General features: G+C 36.9%; 1 protein-coding gene across 4 annotated transcripts in view; it reads right to left on the reverse strand.

Moving 5' to 3' along the window:
- The window catches only part of COL12A1 (collagen type XII alpha 1 chain), a 125303-nt gene that overhangs the window by 32661 nt on the left and 73325 nt on the right, over nt 1-19317 (reverse strand). For all 4 annotated transcript variants that reach the window (XM_049895654.1, XM_049895645.1, XM_049895672.1 and 1 more), the window contains 16 exons: nt 19096-19225; nt 17567-17709; nt 16478-16607; nt 15642-15784; nt 13848-13977; nt 11662-11781; nt 10356-10502; nt 9506-9622; nt 9198-9344; nt 8566-8640; nt 6231-6370; nt 3863-3986; nt 3529-3672; nt 1912-2076; nt 372-410; nt 130-268 (listed from right to left, as the gene is read on the reverse strand). In XM_049895654.1, coding sequence (XP_049751611.1) covers nt 130-268; nt 372-410; nt 1912-2076; nt 3529-3672; nt 3863-3986; nt 6231-6370; nt 8566-8640; nt 9198-9344; nt 9506-9622; nt 10356-10502; nt 11662-11781; nt 13848-13977; nt 15642-15784; nt 16478-16607; nt 17567-17709; nt 19096-19225 — 2033 coding nt within the window. The remainder of the gene's footprint in view (nt 1-129; nt 269-371; nt 411-1911; nt 2077-3528; nt 3673-3862; nt 3987-6230; nt 6371-8565; nt 8641-9197; nt 9345-9505; nt 9623-10355; nt 10503-11661; nt 11782-13847; nt 13978-15641; nt 15785-16477; nt 16608-17566; nt 17710-19095; nt 19226-19317) is intronic.

The raw sequence follows: 19317 nt of genomic DNA on the forward strand, positions 1-19317 counted from the left end.
ATGTCACCTATAAAAAGTCTTCTGACAATTCTAATGTTCTAGGATTTAAGAAGTCATCAAAGATTACAAGAACCTCAAAAACACTTATTGCCCATTAGAAGAAAAAGAACTCCCTGCTGTCATACTTACACTGTAGGCTGATTCACAAAAGCATTTTTCTGAAGCCTGTAAGCTGAGTAGCTAGGAAAAGACCCTGATTCCAAAGAGACTCCTTGTACAGAAGCAAAATTCTTTTCTGTCAAGTTGTATGCTTCAAGCATCTTAAAACCTTTATATTGGAAAAGAAAAAAAAATGTTAAAAAATAAATTAATTTTAATTGTATTCTTATTCAAAACTCGAAATAAATTAGCCCAAGAGTATAAATGCTTACCTGGTGAGGTGTAGCCATCCAAATAAATGAGAGGACAATCTGGAATGTACAATGTTTTTTTAAGTATGATTCACCAACATGATATGCAGACATTATATATGCAGAAAGAGCAGCTGAATATTCAAGTAATGAAATTGTTCATTCTTTTTAAAAAAATAAACTTATCAATCTAACCTTTTGTAATATATATTTTTTATAAACTTCCTGTATGTGAAAAATATTATATTGGTCAATGTGAAAAATGTTTTCTGAACATACTGTATCCCAACTGAAAATTTCAACGTTCTTAAGAATAATTGGAAGCCCTGGTGGTGTAGTGGTTAAGAGCTATGGCTGCTAACCGAAGGGTTGGCAGTTCGAATCCACCAGGCGCTCCTTGGAAACTCTATGGGGCAGTTCTACTCTGTCCTATAGGGTCGCTATGAATCAGAATTGACTTGACGGCACTGGGTTTGGTTTTTTTTTTAAGAATAATTAAAGGAGAAATTATTCAGACATTTTTCAGTAGGATAAAAAACTTCTCTCCTAGGAAATATTAGATATGCAAAGGTCTGAGGAGTTTGTCCCTCTCCAACCATCTTCTCTGCCAAGCACCAGAGTCTCCATGCTGGCCAACAACATCACTCAGTGGTGAAAACTAAGTAGTGGTTTTCAGCCTGTGCCTCCCAGAGCCCAGGGGCATCAGAGGGTGGCATCCCTGGCTTCCTGGGGTAGAAAGGAGACAACTCTAGCCCTCTACTTACTTTCATTAAGCATTCTAGGCTTCAGCATAGAAAGTTTTCATTTGAACAAAAGGTCCCTCAATTTTAAAATTTAGCACACTGCTTAAGTTTCTTTACTACTGCCACCTCTAAGCAAAATTCTGAGTTTTTAATATAATGTTTAATGAGAGAAAATATTACACTGGTAAAGCATAGTCCTGCCTAGGGTCAGGGGGCTGAATTGGCCACATAACTATCTTCATAATCTAATATCCCAAGAATCAGTGCTAATGGATAGGGAAGAGAATAAATTGATTTAAACAGTCTTTGGTCCTTCATTGTATCTTACGCAATGGGCTTGGTATAATAAGATAAATCTAAATTAAAAATCCAAATGGGAACCAACTGAATTTTTATGGAGTGCATATGCACAAGTCAGATTTTCCTTACTCTCTTGAAGCACAGATGTTGACAGAACAAATACCAATTGATTACTAATAGGGAAAACCTTCATCTCACAGAAATCCTTCTATATATGTAGTTCTAAACTGCAGATTCATTTACTCAAAGGTCACAGGATGTTAGAATGGTGGGAAAAGTATATATTCAAACCCTTTATTACCATACAAGGAATATTACATCTTCAAGGCTAAAAATGGACTCCGACAAACACACATTCAGCCTGATATCAATAGGAACAATGATTCATCAGGTTCTCAACTGATTTTCCAGGATCTATTTATGTGCAGACTTCATCCCGTAAACGATAGAGAATTGTCTACTAAGTAATTATTTTTTAAAACAAGCAAGATGCAGGATCCATGTTGACCATGACTTACTTGAAGTGGCAGTTTCACAAACAAATGTAATAAGGTTGTCCTCAATCTTCTCAAAAGACTCAAAGTCATCCACAATGAACACGTGCCTTTCGCTTGGTTTGCTGGCAATGTTGGCAAGCTCGTTGTATTCAACATCGGCCACACCAACTACAAAGACACTGAACCCTGCAGAGTAGCATTTATAGAGTTAATTACAAATTCCTTTTTTCCTTCCATTATCGTTTGAACAATTCAAAAGAAAATCTTATTGAAAATGACACTGTATTTTCTCAGCATGTTCAACAAATCCTTTTATTTGACATAAACTCTCTTTAATGAATAAGTACTTTTCCCAAATCATCCTTTTTTTTCTGGTTCATGAAATTTAATGAATCTGATTGCCTCACATAAAATCCTAACAATTAAAAGATAAAGATTTGAATAGCAGGAAGACTTACTATGGTACGTATTCCCTTCCACAGATCCACAGCTCTAATGTACACATAAATTCTGCATCTCCCTTAGGCGCCATTAACATTTTAAACTTATGTGACTCAGAAACCAAGAATGGGCTCATTTTTAAATTTGAATTCTTGAAACCGATTTGCTGAATGACCTCAGGCACAAAGGCAGCATTTTGGCCACCTTTAAAATAGAATCTACAGCTCCCACTGGTAATAAACATACATTTACTTAGGGGTAATGAAAACACAGTTTTTCACTCTAAGAGTTTAATTTGGCATCAGAAAAAAATAGACTATATGAAAAGGACTTAGGGATATGATTAGAGATTAATAAAGTAATTTGAGGAGCAATCCATAACCCCAAATTTAAATCAGCTAGAAGCCCAAAATGCACAGAAATTTGCTCAAAATTTAATAACATAATAGCAATAAATTACAAAAAGATCAGCACAAAGAAAAACCTCTATTGAAAGAAAAGAGTGTAATTTAGTACTACCCCCAAATCATAATTTTAGACGAAGAATCATGTATGTACAGATGACAAATTCCGTGTAACGGAGTACAGTTTAGTACAATGGATCATGCAAAGCTTCGAATTCTCTCTAAAATATGTCCACCTTAGCCCTGTCTCGGTGGGGTAGGGAGGATGGATTTATTGAAAGTACTAGAAGGATCTAGTTTCATTTCTAATAATCCTAAACAACTAATCCAAATGGCAGTATTGCTGAGAGGCTCTCGAGATGTTTGGTTGGTAAGATCGACCCCAGAGTTGTCTCCCTGAGGCCTCACTACTCCCCCTTTGCAGTGTACCATTCAGCAATTTTCATTAGGTCTACATCTGAAAGGACTAAAGGTTTTCTGGTGCCTCTCCTTGCACAGGAACCAGCACCAAAATTCATTTTGCTGACAGGAAGCCTGCTCTAGGGAAATTTGGTTTTCCCCTTAATAGACTCTCAATCACTTCTTGTACAAAGAATACACTATGTCCTTTATGAGCACTCACCAAACCATTCCACAATTAAATATAAACATAACAAGGATAGAGAGTACAGAGTTAAACAGTAACAGTAAAGTGACATCAGCATTGTTGGTCCTTTGCATTCATCCCTGAACATTTAAAACTGTTAAAATAATGAGTACAATCACTAGGCATTAAATTCATGACTGTGCTTACCTGACTGTTGGATGATCAAAGCCGCCTTCTTGACCTCATCCTGTGACCGGCCATCTGTGACCACAACCAGTACCTTGGGGACATTCTTTCTCATGCCGCTCTCCCAGGTCAAGACCTTCTCCTTGATAAATGTGAGGGCCTTGCCTACAGAGTGTGGTATAAAACATTTTAGTGTCGCCTCAGTGAAAGCTATCCTAATACCATTAAAAAAAAAAAAATCATTAGCCATGCCCAACTGATAAGAATTTGGACATTGGACTATGATTACACTCTCGGTTCTACTACACCAAACACAGTGGAGAGTAAGGTTTACAAATATTCTGATTAACTGTACCTGTTCTTGTGTTGCCTCCTCTGTACCTAATGTTCTGGAGGGCCCCAAGGGCTTGGGCCTTGTCATTGTATGTGTTCAGCTTGAACTCAGACTTGACCTCATCACTATACTGCACAAATGAGACCTGAAAGGAAATGTGATTTGGTCATGAGCATAAGACATCTTTATATATATATACATATATATATATATACACATACACACACACATACATATGCAAACCCACGTGGTGTAGTTGTTAAGTGCTATGGCTGCTAACCAAAAGGTCAGCAGTTCAAATCTACCAGGTGCTCCTTGGAAACTCTGTGGGGCAGCTCTCTGTCCTATAGGGCCGCTATGAGTCAGAATTGACTCGATGTCAATGGGTTTGGTTTGGTTTGGTTTTTTTTAATACATACATATAAAAAAATAAAAGAATAATTTTCTTTTTTTTTACATATATATATACATGTATGTATGTATTTTAGTCTTCGAGTGATTTCTCTAGCTGCAGAATGGGAAAAAAGAAGTATTTCAGACCTGACAAAATATTATAAACACTTTGTAGATAATATTATAATACTGGCTACTGCTGTCTCATTAAATAGTCTAATTTCTAGCTATTGTATGTTAATATTAAAAATGTCAGTAATTGATATTAATAACCAAAATGCACTCTGCATTCATATGCCTTTTTCTGGGATGTAGAAAGGGATGGAAAAAGCTGGGGAGCAGTTAAGTCCCAGAATTAGAAATGAGGATGTACCACGTTAAGCTCAAGTGCTTTAGTTCTCAGCCAACTACTCCGTCCATTCTTCATGATTATATAAAAATTCTGTGTGTGTAATAATAATTAGTACTTACCAAAACTTAGTGATTTAGTGGAAAGAGTATGAGCTTATTGGTAGGATTCACTGGACTCAAATCCTAGCTCTGCCAATTAATAGCTGTGTGGCCTTGGGCAAGTTCCCTATATCTCTAGGCTTTGGTTTCCTCATCAATAAAATGAAGAGAATTATTCTTACTTTATAGGGCTCTTTTAAGAGTTAATGATCATGTATACTAAGTAGCTGATGACAGAAGTTAGTAAAATATGATAGCTATGTTTTATTATTACATTAGAAATCTTAATTTCTAAAAAAATTTAAAATGGCTTCGTTGTTGACACGTTAAATTGAGAACATAATTAGAGTGATTTTTGTTTGTCCTGGACCAGGACAATGGCCACAGGATTATCTGGGGATTTGAAATCTGGTACATTGCATAAAGTACTATTTCACAAAAGAGGAAGGTTATGATATTATTTGTGGTTTGTGTCAAAATATCTTATTTTCATAAAGTCTTTAAGATGCCACAATGAAAAAATACAAACTGCCAAAATAAAGAAGAAAATTAACCAAGAAGTATGGGGAAGGAAAGGAGACAATTAAAAAATAAATAAATAAGATACACCTTCTTGCCTTAAAGAGTCAACCATTTAGATAGAAGAGAGTTGCACAAATAGATGCTGAAAATATAAAATGATACTTGTTATAACAGCAATAAAAACAAAGTATTTCAGGAGCATAGAATGCCTAGAACCATCAAGGAAAACTCTCTAGAAGGAGTGGAATTTGAAGTGGATCTTAAAGGATGCAGAGTCCAGGAAATAGCTAATAATAGCTTTGAATAGATTTTCAGAGGTGTCTGGGAAGACCTTCCCTCCAAAAAAGTTCAGTATCATTGGACCTCAGTGTTCAACTCATGGCTATATTTGGAGTGGGGGAGGAAATCCTTGGCTTTAAGGGAAGTTAGAGCCAAATGATTAATTCTTTGAGCCTTCTTGTGGAAGTATAAACTTCTCGAAGTTCCTACTCGGGTAGAATTTGGAGTAACCACAGTAAGATAATTGGTAGTTACAGTTTTAGAAAAAAAACAAAGAAAATAGTCTTTGAGTCAATAATGGACAATCTCTGATCAAGGTAATATCTGAAATGTAATGCTGGAGGAGGCAACAGGGTTCCACACACCCACTCCAATCATTATTCATCACTGATTCTTTCGACTTCACAGGGTATAACAATCACTATGCATTTAGTTTCCAGAACATTGGATGACCTTTTAAGGAAATATATCATTGTTGGAATATTTAGGCAGGAGGTTAGAGTCAAAAACTCCTGGATTATCCAACAGCAGTATCATCTAGCCAAGAAGAATAACTAGAAGATCATTTATTTTTCTATTTATCTTTTATATTTAACACTTTCCAAGAAATACATGTTAAAGAAAATAGCAAATAGTAAAAGTCAAAATGTAGTTTGTATTGAAAGGTCTTTCTACTTAAAAGGAAAAGTTCAAAGGAAATAGCAAAACAATACAAATGAATAGCCACCTGTGGAATAACACTCACCTGAATCCCAGCAGGACTGATTTCATCAAAGGCTCCCACAGTATTGAAGATGAATTTTACAACTTTGTTAAAATTATCATCCCCAATGCTCCAAGAGGCATCAGTCAAGAACACAATATCTGCCTTGGCCCCTTTGCATACTGGAAAAAAAAGGGGGGGGAAATCCCCAAATCTCAATAATTCATTCATTCAAGTGAAATTACATAACTAAAAAATGTACTATCTACTCGCAGTGTGGTCCAGCAACAACAACATTATCTGGAGATTGTTAAACATGCTGACGCATGAGCCCTACCCCAGGCTTCCTGAAACATAATCAGCAATAACAAGGTGCCCAGATGATTTGTGTACAAAACATTTGAAAAGCTCTGGTTTACCTGGCTCTGAATTGTTGTTCTGTGCCATAGAGTGGATTACAACTCATAGTGACCCTATGTGGCAGAACAGAACTGCCCCATTGGCTGTAATCTCTACAGGAGCAGATTGCCAGATCTTTCTCCCGTGGAGCCACTGGGTGAAGTCAAACCGCCAACCTTTCAGTTAGCAGTTGAGCACTTAACTACTGCACCACCAGGACCCCCTGGCTTTCAATTACTGCTGGAATTATTCCATTTGTTTAGATCCATTGTGCAAATAAAAGCTCTTTCTTCAAGGAACTCTTCAAGTGGCTTCACACAATAAATGGGAAAATCAAATGAAAAGCAATGATGTTCAAAGTTTAAAAAGAGCCATCAGAGGGTGTGGATGTTTTATATAATGACCACCAACTATTTGGTGCAAATAATGTGTTTTTCAATTTTAAATCAGGCCACTAGAATCATGTGATGGGGGTGAGGGAGTGAGGATAATTTTTTTTTTTTTTTTTTACTCTTTAATTTAGACTTGGAGGCTAAAAAAAAATTCTAAAAAAACGAAAGCTTTAACAAAATTTTGGTGTATGAAAACTCAACATGTTTTTAAACCAAGATTATTTATTGAATTTCTGTCAAACATCTAATTTTAAGAAATCCATTATTATTTTATCCCATAACAAAATTTTCATTTTTAGTTTGACCATTTAATAGGTTTAATGAACTTATAACATTCTAGATCCTTCTAAGATAAAAGAAAAATACTTTTAAAATCTGAAATGCTGTCTGTTAAATGCTGGAAACAGAACGTGGGAAAAGAATAAACCAGTGGTTAAATAGCTTAAACTTAATTTGATAAAGCACTGAAAAATTGTCCCAAATTACTGAGAGATCAGCTTTAATAGGTCAGTCTGTCTTTTTACCAGTTCACTACAAGTGACAATTGAGTCTCAAGCTTTGGTGAAAGAAAATGGTTTTAGCTTTGTGTAACCCCTTCAAGACCCAATTATTTCCTGCTTTGAATTTTTTGTTGATACTACGTGTTTTCACTAATGGAAGGCATGCTGAATCAAGGAGTATTTTTGAGATTTTGTTCTGAAATATGGATTTTGATACATATTTTGTGGGACACATATATCCAAAAAAAGTTCAAATTTTCAACATGGGTCAATACATACAAGTGATTATATTGGGTACCTCTGGTTTTTCAAATATCACACAAACACACACACACACAAAAAAAAACTAAATCCCCCAGGGTTCCCTAACTATCACATAGCCAAGCCATAAATATGTTTACAAGGATTATCTAGCTGTACAAAAGCCAAAAGAGACAAAAGTTTGACCCAATCACCCTTCCTGGATGCATTGCCTTCTACCTTAGAGAATTTTTGCCAAAGAATGTTTCTTTCATTTTTTGCCATTATACAAGCCCACTGGAAGTCAGCATATACTTTTAGTGGGACAAGCAGCCTCCTGAGAAATCTGAGAACCCAAAAAATGTTTGTGGCACATTCTGTCCCAAGAACCATGAAAGGGGTAATAGAGTAGATCCCAGGCACTTCTCAGGTCAGAAGCCAGGAATTCCAAAGCTAAAGGTACTGGGGGTTAGGTTACAGAAACAGTCAAAAGGTTCACAGTGACTGTTGATGCCAACCTCTCAGGGAAAGAAAGGCCCACCACATCACTATGGACTATGTAAAGTACTTTAATATCAATAGACTTTAATCTGCAAAGTTGAGGAAACAAAGAGTCCCAACCACAGAGCTGGAGTAGTTTAGGACTGATTTTGGTAACACCAAAATGTGCTGGAGGAAAAGAAGGAAATAATTACTAGTAATCCTTACTTGTAATCTAAAAACTCCTCAACGGAAATAATAAATCAAAAATGTACTATATAAATTATAAATGTTATATAAGCAGCATAAATAAAAAGTACATAAATCTCTATTAGCTAAACTTATTGTCTAATTAACTGTACTTACCATCCCGGGCTGGTGGAATTGTAGGAGGGGGAGGAGGTGTGGGTGGCTCTGTAGGAGCTTCAGTTGGTTTTACAGCTAGAATTAAAAAATAATAATTAGAAAAACATAACGTACACAGTTCATATCACAGGAAGTAAATTTTAAGAGCAATTTAAGTCCTCATTCACAAAATCAAATCTTAGAAAATAAGAATCCAGCTCCAATGACACTAGCATATTGGGGCATTCTATCCAAACTTGGTATCATTGAGGCCATTCAACATCAACTACAGTGGCAGAAATTAAAGTTTCAAAGAGAGAACTTCAGACCTCCAGATAGGATCAAATGAATAAAAATCACTAATATGGATGCAGATTTACCTTTTCATTGCAACTAAAGCCATCTCTCCCCCCTTTAGCCTTTTCCTTAAAATAAGGCCAACTCTGTAATAGCGACAACACGGAATGGCTACAGATAAAGGTCCCGAAAACAGCCATAAGCCCACCTTCGGGAACCTGCCATGACTATTGCTCTCCACAGGGAGAAATATTTGCACAGGTATGAAGTCTCAAGGAGCCACTTAAGTTCCCCACATTTCAAGCATTCTGTTCTGAAGCCTTTATAAAGAACGTTCAGATCACTCAAAAACTTACTGGTATGTTCTTTGACAGGCACCCCTGGTCCCTCAAGATTTGGTGTCTGCACAAAAACAGTGACACCATATTCAGTGTCTGGTGAAAGGCCAGTGAAGCAGTGACTCGTTTCTGACCCACGCACTGTAATTTCTTGTCCTCTGGTTCCTGAATATGACAACAAAGGAAAATGCCAGTGTCATCCCCAGTTATACTTAAAGACAGATTTTGTATATCATTTAAACAAAATGGCTTCCTCTTTACTAAAATTTAAAGTGTTGCTACGGTGTGCTCTAGTTCTTTTTTTGTTTGTTTGTTTGCACACGTACCATCTGCAGGGTTTAGTTTTAGTCTGTAGGACGTGGCTGCCCGATGAGGTGACCATCTGACACAGAACGTATCCCACCCCACCTGGTAAGTTTTCAGATCTGTCACATTCAAATACACTACAAAAAGAAAAAGAAAAAAACTTACTTCATGTATATAAGAAAACATACTTTTAATCATAATACAACTTTAAAACTGCCACTGTAGCTTAAATGTCTGAAATCCTACTGTTTCCTTATATCAAACATACATGAAAATGTAGTACAGCCAAAACAGGTCTCCCCTCCCACGACCATTTTCAAGCATAGGAGATTCCATATAGTCTCTCTCAACATGATGAATATCAAGAATGTCTCATCAAAAATAATGAGAAATTTTTCTGACAAGCTCTCTCCTAAGTCCTTAAATAGTTATCAAAGTCCTTGCTGACAGCAAAATCTATCTGTAGGCCAAAGTAAGTAATCATGATATTTCTGTGAAAACTTCAAATTAAATCAATGTATTTAGGTAATATATGTTTTAACATGGAATGTCAAAAAAAAAAGCGAGACTAAATAGCATCATGACTCTAATTTTACAGACTATTTATGCATGCAGTGACCATTTCTATAATTTTCATTTTTTTAAATTCAAAATATAATATGTTATACGAAATAAACATCATTTCCTTGTCATACACATTTTTTGCATGCTCAATTATATTACTTATGGGTTTAAGTAGGTATTTTGTTTAATTGTCTACCAAGAGCTGAGAAAACATACATATGTTAAGAAGAATTAAAATGAAATCAGACTAGCCTGGTAAGTTGTACTACATTTTTTCTCATAACTATGAAAAGATCTGTGACTCACATGTAGTGCCTTTATCAGTCAGGGGGACACTGAGTCCAGAGTCATACTGCGCGTAAACATTCACATCATAGGTGGTGCTGGGATTGAGATTGTGTAACGTGTATGACGTCACTTCTCCAACAAAGGCTTCCATGGGCTCACTGGAATCTTTAATCACAATGACAAAAATACATAGAAAGATGCTATTACTACCCTAAAGTTTTTCTTAAAATTAAAGACCTTAACTTACAGTCACATGGTATTTTGAACACTATAATTTCCCATAGCCTGTTACATACTTGATCACAGTAGCAAATGCTATATTATATGGTGGATATGAAACTATAAGCAAAGACTGAATTCTTCACCCTCTTATTCGTAAAGCATAGCACAGTGCCTAGAATGTAGTGGGTGCGTGAGCAATATCCCTTTATGAACAAATCAATCACAAAATCAACTACCCTAGGTCCTCAAGCCTCTTTTCTAAACCCAACTTTGCCAGAGCGGTGCTTTGTACATAGTAGGTGCTCAATAAACATTTTTCAATTTGTGGTAGAGATGATTTAAGAACTTCTGTACTACACCTCAATCCTCACGGTTAGATTACTAAAGGTCCTAAGTTGCCAACTCCTCCTCTTCCTTTAATTCTCTCTCCATTTCTTACATAGGTTCACATTCACTTTTTCTTGCCCTTTCTCCTCCAACCTCTATTTTTCTAATTCTCCTTTTTTTTTTTTTTTTTTCCTAGTTCATACCCTTTCTGGGTGCATGGAAGATGCCCTAGCAGATTTGGTATAAAGAGCATTTTTCTTTCAACTTTGCTAAGCATATAGACAGAACATAGAAGCAAACATAACAAATAATTTAATCAAAGTGATGTTAATTTAGGTGAAAATGTCAATGGGAAGTTGAAAGCAAGCCTGTCATGAATAAACTAGAATGCATACAATCTATGCCCAAAATAGAATAATACCTGGACCTTATGGGAAAAAATACAGACATTTACATTGATTACATATGCATTATTTCATGATCATAGTAACACGGAGGATATTTGAAAACAAAAGCTTCAATTTGTGCAATTTTATGGACCAGATCAGACTTTTCAATCATGCAACTTAAAGAGAATCTCACCTACACCTATAGTAACAAGGGTACTTTAGGCCCTTAGCTTAAAAGGTTATTTCCAGAAACATTACCTTCAGCGGAAAGGGAAATTGATGTGATAACCAACCAAGCGAATACAATCGTAGGGATGCAATAAAGAATACTCTCCTATGGAGACAACCCCAAATGTAGTACTATTATAAAAAGGGTGCTTTCTTACCCACTGGCTTATATACAATTTTATATCCAAGAACGGGCGATGGTGAAGGATCCCAGGAGACCCTGAATCTTGTATACCATTCATCAGAAATATGTATGTTCTGAGGTGGAAGTAGTCCCACTGAAAACAAACATTGGTACACATTAATAACCTTTCATTGGCTCACAGAGAAAACACAAAATTTTTTCAGTATGGATCATGCAGCCCCATGAGATCAATTTAATAATGCTTTATAGACACCCTTATCCAGCAAGCAATAAAAAAAGGCATTTAAGTGTTGAACAGAAAGCTTAGAAGTTTTCCAAAATCAAATAGCAACTCAGATGATGGGCTTAGAAACTGGTAATTTCGGGAGCAGACCCCTCAGCAGAAGGCAAGATCCAGAGCTGTTGTGTTACATGGCTCAGAACTGTAGAAAATAAAAGAGATCTCAGACCATTTTAGAATGTTGTAGATTACAGAGTGCTGGAGCCAGAAGGCAATTTAGAGACTATGTAGTCCAACCACTTTATCACATAAATGAGATGATATATTTTACCCAAGGCCACATAGCTAGGCAGTGACTAAACAAGGTTCTTTTCCTACACTACTCTATCCTCCACCAGCATTAAAAAAGAAAATTGATGTTAAATCAATTCCGACCCATGTCGACCCCACGTTACGTAGTAAGAACTACATGCCATAAGGTTTTCATGGTTGTGACCTATCGGAAGCAGATTACCAGGCATTTCTCCCAAGGCACCTCTAACTAAAAAACAACAACAAAAAAATCAACAACCTCTTGGTTAATAGCCATGTGCTTAACCATTTGTACCACCCAGGGACTCCTTCTACCACCAGGATAACCTAAGTAAACCCTCAAGCCTCCAGAGGTACTATCCTCAACCCCACACTCCATAAAACCAACACTGTTTAAGTAGCATGTTAAATAGCCACTAAGCTGTTATTCACGGCATTATACAAGTAAGAAAAAAATAAAGGCTAAATGATAAGAATCCAACTTAGAAGCTTTTTTCTCAAAAGAATCTAGAAATCTGACCCCTCCGGGAAAATTCAAGATTGAGTAAAGATTTTTTATATATAACCACAAAATTCTGAAATATGCCATTCCCCCTGCCCCCAAAATGTGCCCAAATATATTCTATGATTACGGGAAAGTGAAAATAGGAAGTTGTTAAAATCTGGAGTCACGAGACTGACTCTGACAGGTGGACAATAGGTATCATTATACGGCGCCCTGGACTTGAAGGACTGAGCTGAATCATCTCTAGTCCTGCTTTTCTTAGGAGCTTTCAAAAGTTACCTCTCCCAAATCTGCAATGCTATCAAGATCATTTAGGCAGAAAAAGATTTTGGGCAAGTGGGCGTAGCAGGGAACCTGAAATCATGTTACCTAAGTGTTTTTTTTTTGTTTTTTTTTTTTCTGAATGAAATGAAAAACAGGAATGTCAGTACTTACTAATAACAGAACTCAGACCTAGAGCCCAGCCTGCCTTTACACTAAACTAGCATCTCTCAACCTTGGCTGCACATTAGAACCACAGGGGGCTGCTATTTAACATCCACAGGTCCAGGCCGCATCACGGCCTAGTTACATCACCCAGGCATAAGCATTTTTTCAAAACTTCCCAAGTGATTACAATGAGCAGCCAAGTTGGAGAACCTCTGTTCTAAGATATATGAAACTACCACCAGTGTAGGTTAGAAGGGGCCTGAACACTGGTAATGCTCTATAAATTACTTGGTAGAATAAAAAACAAATATTTTTCTTTAAAAAAGCTAAATTTGTAAAACAGAAGATAATTGCTAACCATTTTGCTTCTTGATTTGTGACTTAAGGCTCAATCACAATAGAGGATATGAGTCAGAATGAACTCAACAGCAATAGGTTTGGTTTTGGGTTTTATATTGACTGAATTAACAATTGCAGCCTTAGCTAACACCACAGAACTAAAAGATTATTCAGAGAATAAACAATGGTTTTCCAAAGAAGAAATAAAACTATCTCTGGCAAAGTGAAATATGCAGATTTTTGTCTCCTTTTTCTTTTCATCATGGACCTCTAAAAAGTATAAAACAAATTTTGTTTTCATAAAATTCAATGTCTAACATAAGTGTTAATGTAGTATTTAAAATTCATTGGTATAGACGAAATTTAAAGGTAATGAAAGGTATAAGACATTTACCTGTTCTTCCATTTCCTGTTAGATGGCCACCATCTCCATCTTCATAAACAGGTATAACAGTAATTTTATATGGAGTATCAGGTTGCAGGGGCTGCAGTATTACATTATTTCTTCTGCCTGGGACTGTCGTCTAAAGGAGAAGTTAAATTATATGTTTAAAATCAGCTAGAGGACTGCCAGATTGAAAGACAATATTGTCTTATGTCTTCCCATAAACAATAATGGTTTCTTAGTATTTTCTTTTTGTTGCACAACACTCATGGCAAGACAAACCGTCTACACTGCCTCTGAGCAATGTGGGAGGATGGTTTTAGAATCACAGATCTGTGCTCAAATTCCAGGTCAGCCACTTAACAGCTGTGTGCATTAGCATCTCTGAAGGAAGTTGTAAGAATTAGAGGTGGTAACGCGAAGGTCACTTCAGTGCACATTACTGAGTACTGCAGCACTCAGTAATACATGTTTATTTCCTTCATTTTTCTTAAATGTGTTAACGATTTCAAGCATTCCTTCAACAAACATGTACCAAGTACTCACCATGAGCCAGATATGTTGCTAGCTTCTAGGAATATATTGTTGAACAAACAGAACTCAGTCTCTACCCTCAAGAATCAACTTGGCTGATGTTAGTAGGAGAAAACGATGGAAAAGAATGCATTAAACTACCTCTGTGAAATGGGAGTGAATCAGCCAGATCTCTCAAGCTCTCTTCCAACCCTATGCTTGGCTTTTATAAGCAACATAAATTAGTTATGCCAACGATTCCGAGCCTAAAGTCCTGTGATTCCAACTGGTAAATTGCAGGAAGAAATATTTTTAACCTTTTCAGAAAGTCAAGGGAAATTGCATATTGGTCATGACAAGGCCAAACAAACTCTATAGGATGGGGCATCTTTACTTTGGCTAAAATCATACCCATTAACTGTGGTAATGCTAGTTATCTCATTTTGATCAGAAATGCTAAATGGCAATTACATATGTTTTTTATTAATGAATTGAGGGCTCAAAGTAAAGCTTAATATGTCAGGTTCAAGTAGATTAAATATTTCATCACATGGAGTTCATAGTGGGAGAATGATTAAAGAAGATGTATGTGGCAAAATCATTAGAAACCACATACCTAACTGCTTTACAAGCAATATTTTGTGTAATCATCTACCAACCCATAGCGCTTAGTCACTAAACCTCAAATGAAGTGGTGAGTTTTTCCACCCGCAACAAGTGGATATGCATAGTGATGGCTGGGAAGAAGTGAAAAGAAACTTGAATCTGGTCCCAGCCAGACAATATATGACACTCAAAAATTCAAAGCTACTATGAAAGTCTGTATATTACAAAACCAAAGTGTACTGCAAAATGTTAAGTTTAGAGAAAAGAGAGATCAATTAGCACTGGAATATTTAAACTAGCTCTTGTAGAGGAATTGGATTTAAAGAAAGGCTAGGATTTGAATAATCACACCATTTGAACATTAATTTAGATATCCCAGAAATTAATAGGTACCACGTTTCCCTAGGCTTAGTTCCTGTGATGTAATTATGCAGATGATCATGTGATAAGACAGCCATTCTGATCTGTAGCTGGAGTACAATGAGCCCATGTGGTGTGGGAGGTCACGGTAGGCACATGCAGGTGGGCCGAATATCATGTCAGAGAAAGCCACATAAAAGGTGATTCACACAAGAGTTAGGGACTCAACCCTAATCACAGCACACTCCTAAAGGAGAAGTTTAACTTCACCCTCCAAAAAGGCAAAAAATTACAAATGCCCAGATAAATGAGTATTAGACTTACATATTCATCAATTGGATCACCAACAGTGGGAGAATAAATGATCCTGTATTGCTGAACTGGCCCATCAGCATGATCCCAGGCTACCGAGAGGCTGTTGGTTGTCTCCCCAAAGACTCTCAGATTCCTGGGTCCACTTCGTGGTACTAAATAAATAAAATACAATAGGGTTAGTTGCCTGTCTGATAGCCCAGGGCAGGGGACAAGGGGCAGGGGTGGAAGAGATGGGGGGCAGGTGGTTGGTGAGCGGGCAGGGAGGGGAGGGCAAAGAATTTTCCAAATCAGACTAAGGAAGTTACTTGAGGTGTTTCACCATTTACTAGAATGTTTACTCCCTTATGTTAAAATACGCATCTTCTATGGTTTTTAATGTGAAATCATAAGCAGTATAAAGTGCTACGTTTCAGAGCTATGGTTACGTGCTGAACTTTCAGGAACAGAGAGCTAGACTTTAACCCAAATTTACACACTGAAAACGAGATTATCATAACAACTATTATCCCCTTCTGTTTAATGAAATATAGAGGCTTAGCGCTCATACTTCCAAAGAGCCACTCAGGGCAGAAGAAGGGGAAAATTTCTGCCTCATCTGAATTTTAAATTCCAGATTTAAAAAAAAAAAAGTGCTGAAAGGAGAAGAATCAAGTTCCCTCAGCACAGAGGACAGACATTGGCCCAGAGCTTTAGCCTGGCTGTGAGGTTTGGGGGAGCTCAGGCAGGATAGCAGGCAGACACCAGCTGACACCCCCCTCACTCACCTGCCTCCACTCCTCACTCACTAAGAGAAGCCCTGCTAATCTAGTTACACAGGAATAGGGTGGAAAGGATTTCCGCCTCACGTGTTCGGCCCTGGCCAGGGCTGGGATTCCCCTCTCCATCTGAGTAGAGAGCCACGATGTTCACAGAATAGGGTGTGTCCGGAATCAATCGCTCCAGGTGCACCATTCCGGTATTTCCTGGCACCACAATCTGGAGAGGGAAAAAAGCGAAATTCTGCCTGACCACAATCCAAAAGCTTACCAAGTCTTTGGTCAGTCAGTATGATACTATTTGTAATAAAATGCTGACCCCAGACTCGTCAGAAGCCAACTGCACTTACCCCCTGAGCTCTGCCCAGGCCACACATCCTGAATGTTGGATACACATAAGAAAAGGGACTCCAACACTGGGGGTAGAGGTGTATTAAAATAGAGAGTGACTTCATCTAATGGATAAGGGCAAAAGTTGCCTGAACACATCTTCCTATCCACAGGGATATGAAAACTGAAATTCTTACACAGCAGATGTATTGCTCATCATTTGCTTATCTTTGCTCATCATCATTATTTCTCTTTGTAAAGACTTGTAAACTATATTGGTCTATAAATTTACTTTCCCTCAGGTGTTCTGATGCTATACTTAATCAATTAGTCATTTCTGATTTCTAAATTGTTAATCTACTTACAAAAATGAATAGTACTATGACTTGAAGATAGATTGGGAATTCCAACTGAGAGCCAGTGAAGGCAGACTTTTAAGACTTTTTCGTAACAGAGATATTTGTACTTTACAACAAAAGCCCATATTGACAAGGTTTCGCAGTGATTTGCATTTATTACTTGGGTTTTTAACTTATAACTAATTTGCATTTTCCCAGCATTCATTTTTGAGTTTATAACTTGCCCTATACTTAATACACCTGCCTTAATTCATTAAAAACCATCATCGGTGTATTATACACATGAAATCTAGCATATCTGGGGTTTGCCTTCTCACAGGGCAACCACGTATTACATAAACACAAGACTGTTTTCATCAGGAAATGAAGTTTCCATGAGAGGCAGTGCCACACCAACAATTCACTTATTGTTCCCAGCCAGCAGCCATAGCAGAAGCCACAGTAGACTCTACAGAATTCTTTTGCTAAGTTCTAAGACAAAATTACTTACAGATTCGGAGGGTCTTGTGCCAACCACAGGAGAATACACAATGCGATACTGCTGCACAGGCCCGGGGGCAGGGTCCCAGCGAACATCGAGGCTGTTGGGTGTAGGATTGTACACTTGGACATTTCTTGCCAGTCCTCTCACCACTGAAGAAAGGAAAGCCAACACATTTCTTAAGTCTGTTTCTACATGTCAAGCTTTTATTATCACTTTTCCAGAACTACCACCTGTAATAGGATAAAATACTATCCTCCTTGAACTTCCAGTCATCTACACATGAAAGCAGAATAAAACTTTTCAAATCCAAGTTAGCCAACTACAGCCTTTGTCTATATGGACGCAAAGTTGCTTCCAATAACAACAAGCTATTAAAAATAGTACAACTGGATTACCCAGAAAAGAAGCTTATAGATGATGGAAATATAGAACAGAATGTTGTAATGTCTTCTTTCTAAGTAAAATCTGACAACAGCTATGGAATCTGTCTAATTCAGTCACCAAGTGTCAGTTACTCATTCAGCATTCAATAAATAGCTACTGACTGTCTTCTGTGATGAAGACAAAAGGCAAAAAGAGGGGGGAGGGAATAAATGATACACTCAGTTTTCAATTAACTGCAGCAACAGGGACTTAGAAAAGCATATAAATTAAATCTATATATTAACCCCAAGTCCTAGTTCAGCCAATAACATCATCTTTCTGACCAAACAAAACCAAACCCATTGCAGTCAAGTCGATTCCAACTCATAGTGACCGTACAGGACAGAGTAGAACTGCCCCATAGGGTTTCCAAGGAGCGCCTGGTGGATTTGAACTGCCAACCTTTTGGTTAGCAGCCATAGCACTTAACCACTACGCCACCAGGGTCTCCATCATCATCTTTCTAGACCACTAATTTTCTACCAAAAAAAGCTATCCATGCTTGTTTCCTTTTAGCCCTCAGCAAGTATGTTTTTAAAGCCAAATAAATATCTATATGTATGCATATAAATACATATACACATGTATTTATATGTATAAACGTATATGTCTTTAAACAATACTACAAAGAAAATTAAAACCACCGTAAACTGCTTTCTCAAAATGTTAATGGCAAATTAAAAGCACACAGATTTTTAACACCAACAAGCACTTCATCAACAAAGCAGAGAAATGTTCAATCAAGTCATGCAATGAACAGATTTCAATGATTCACACTATGAATGTCAATTACAAAACACTGCTTCACACAAATTTATGAGACACACAAAGCAAAGCTTAGTGAATTTTCATCACTGAATTAGCATACTGATGACTGTACACACATTTAAAAATCTAGAAACCATTTCAAAACAAGAAAACATAAATTTATTATTTCATACACCAAAATGTTAAAAGTTGGTGGTTCTTGGGAGGTGTACTGTGGGTAATCTTTATGCCTTTTTTCTATCATTTTGAATTTTCCAAATTTTCTTTTAATGGGCCTATATTTTCCTTATAATAAGAAGCTAAATTTATAATGAAAAACTAAGTTTTTCTGCCCTTTTACTTACATGTCCTTCCAGTATCTGATGTACGTCCCCCATCGCCTTCACTATAAACAGGAACTACTGTAACAGTGTATGGAGTATCAGGCTGCAGGTTCCTAAGAATAGCATAATTTGTGTTCCCAGGGATTGGTACCTAGAGATTTTAATAAAACATAAAGCTCTTCATTTGAGAAACTTTTAAAAGGAATAATATTTCAAACAATGAAATATTCAGAATGCTAACTC

This window comes from Elephas maximus, chromosome 1, assembly GCF_024166365.1.
Source record: "Elephas maximus indicus isolate mEleMax1 chromosome 1, mEleMax1 primary haplotype, whole genome shotgun sequence".
NCBI lineage: Eukaryota > Metazoa > Chordata > Mammalia > Proboscidea > Elephantidae > Elephas > Elephas maximus.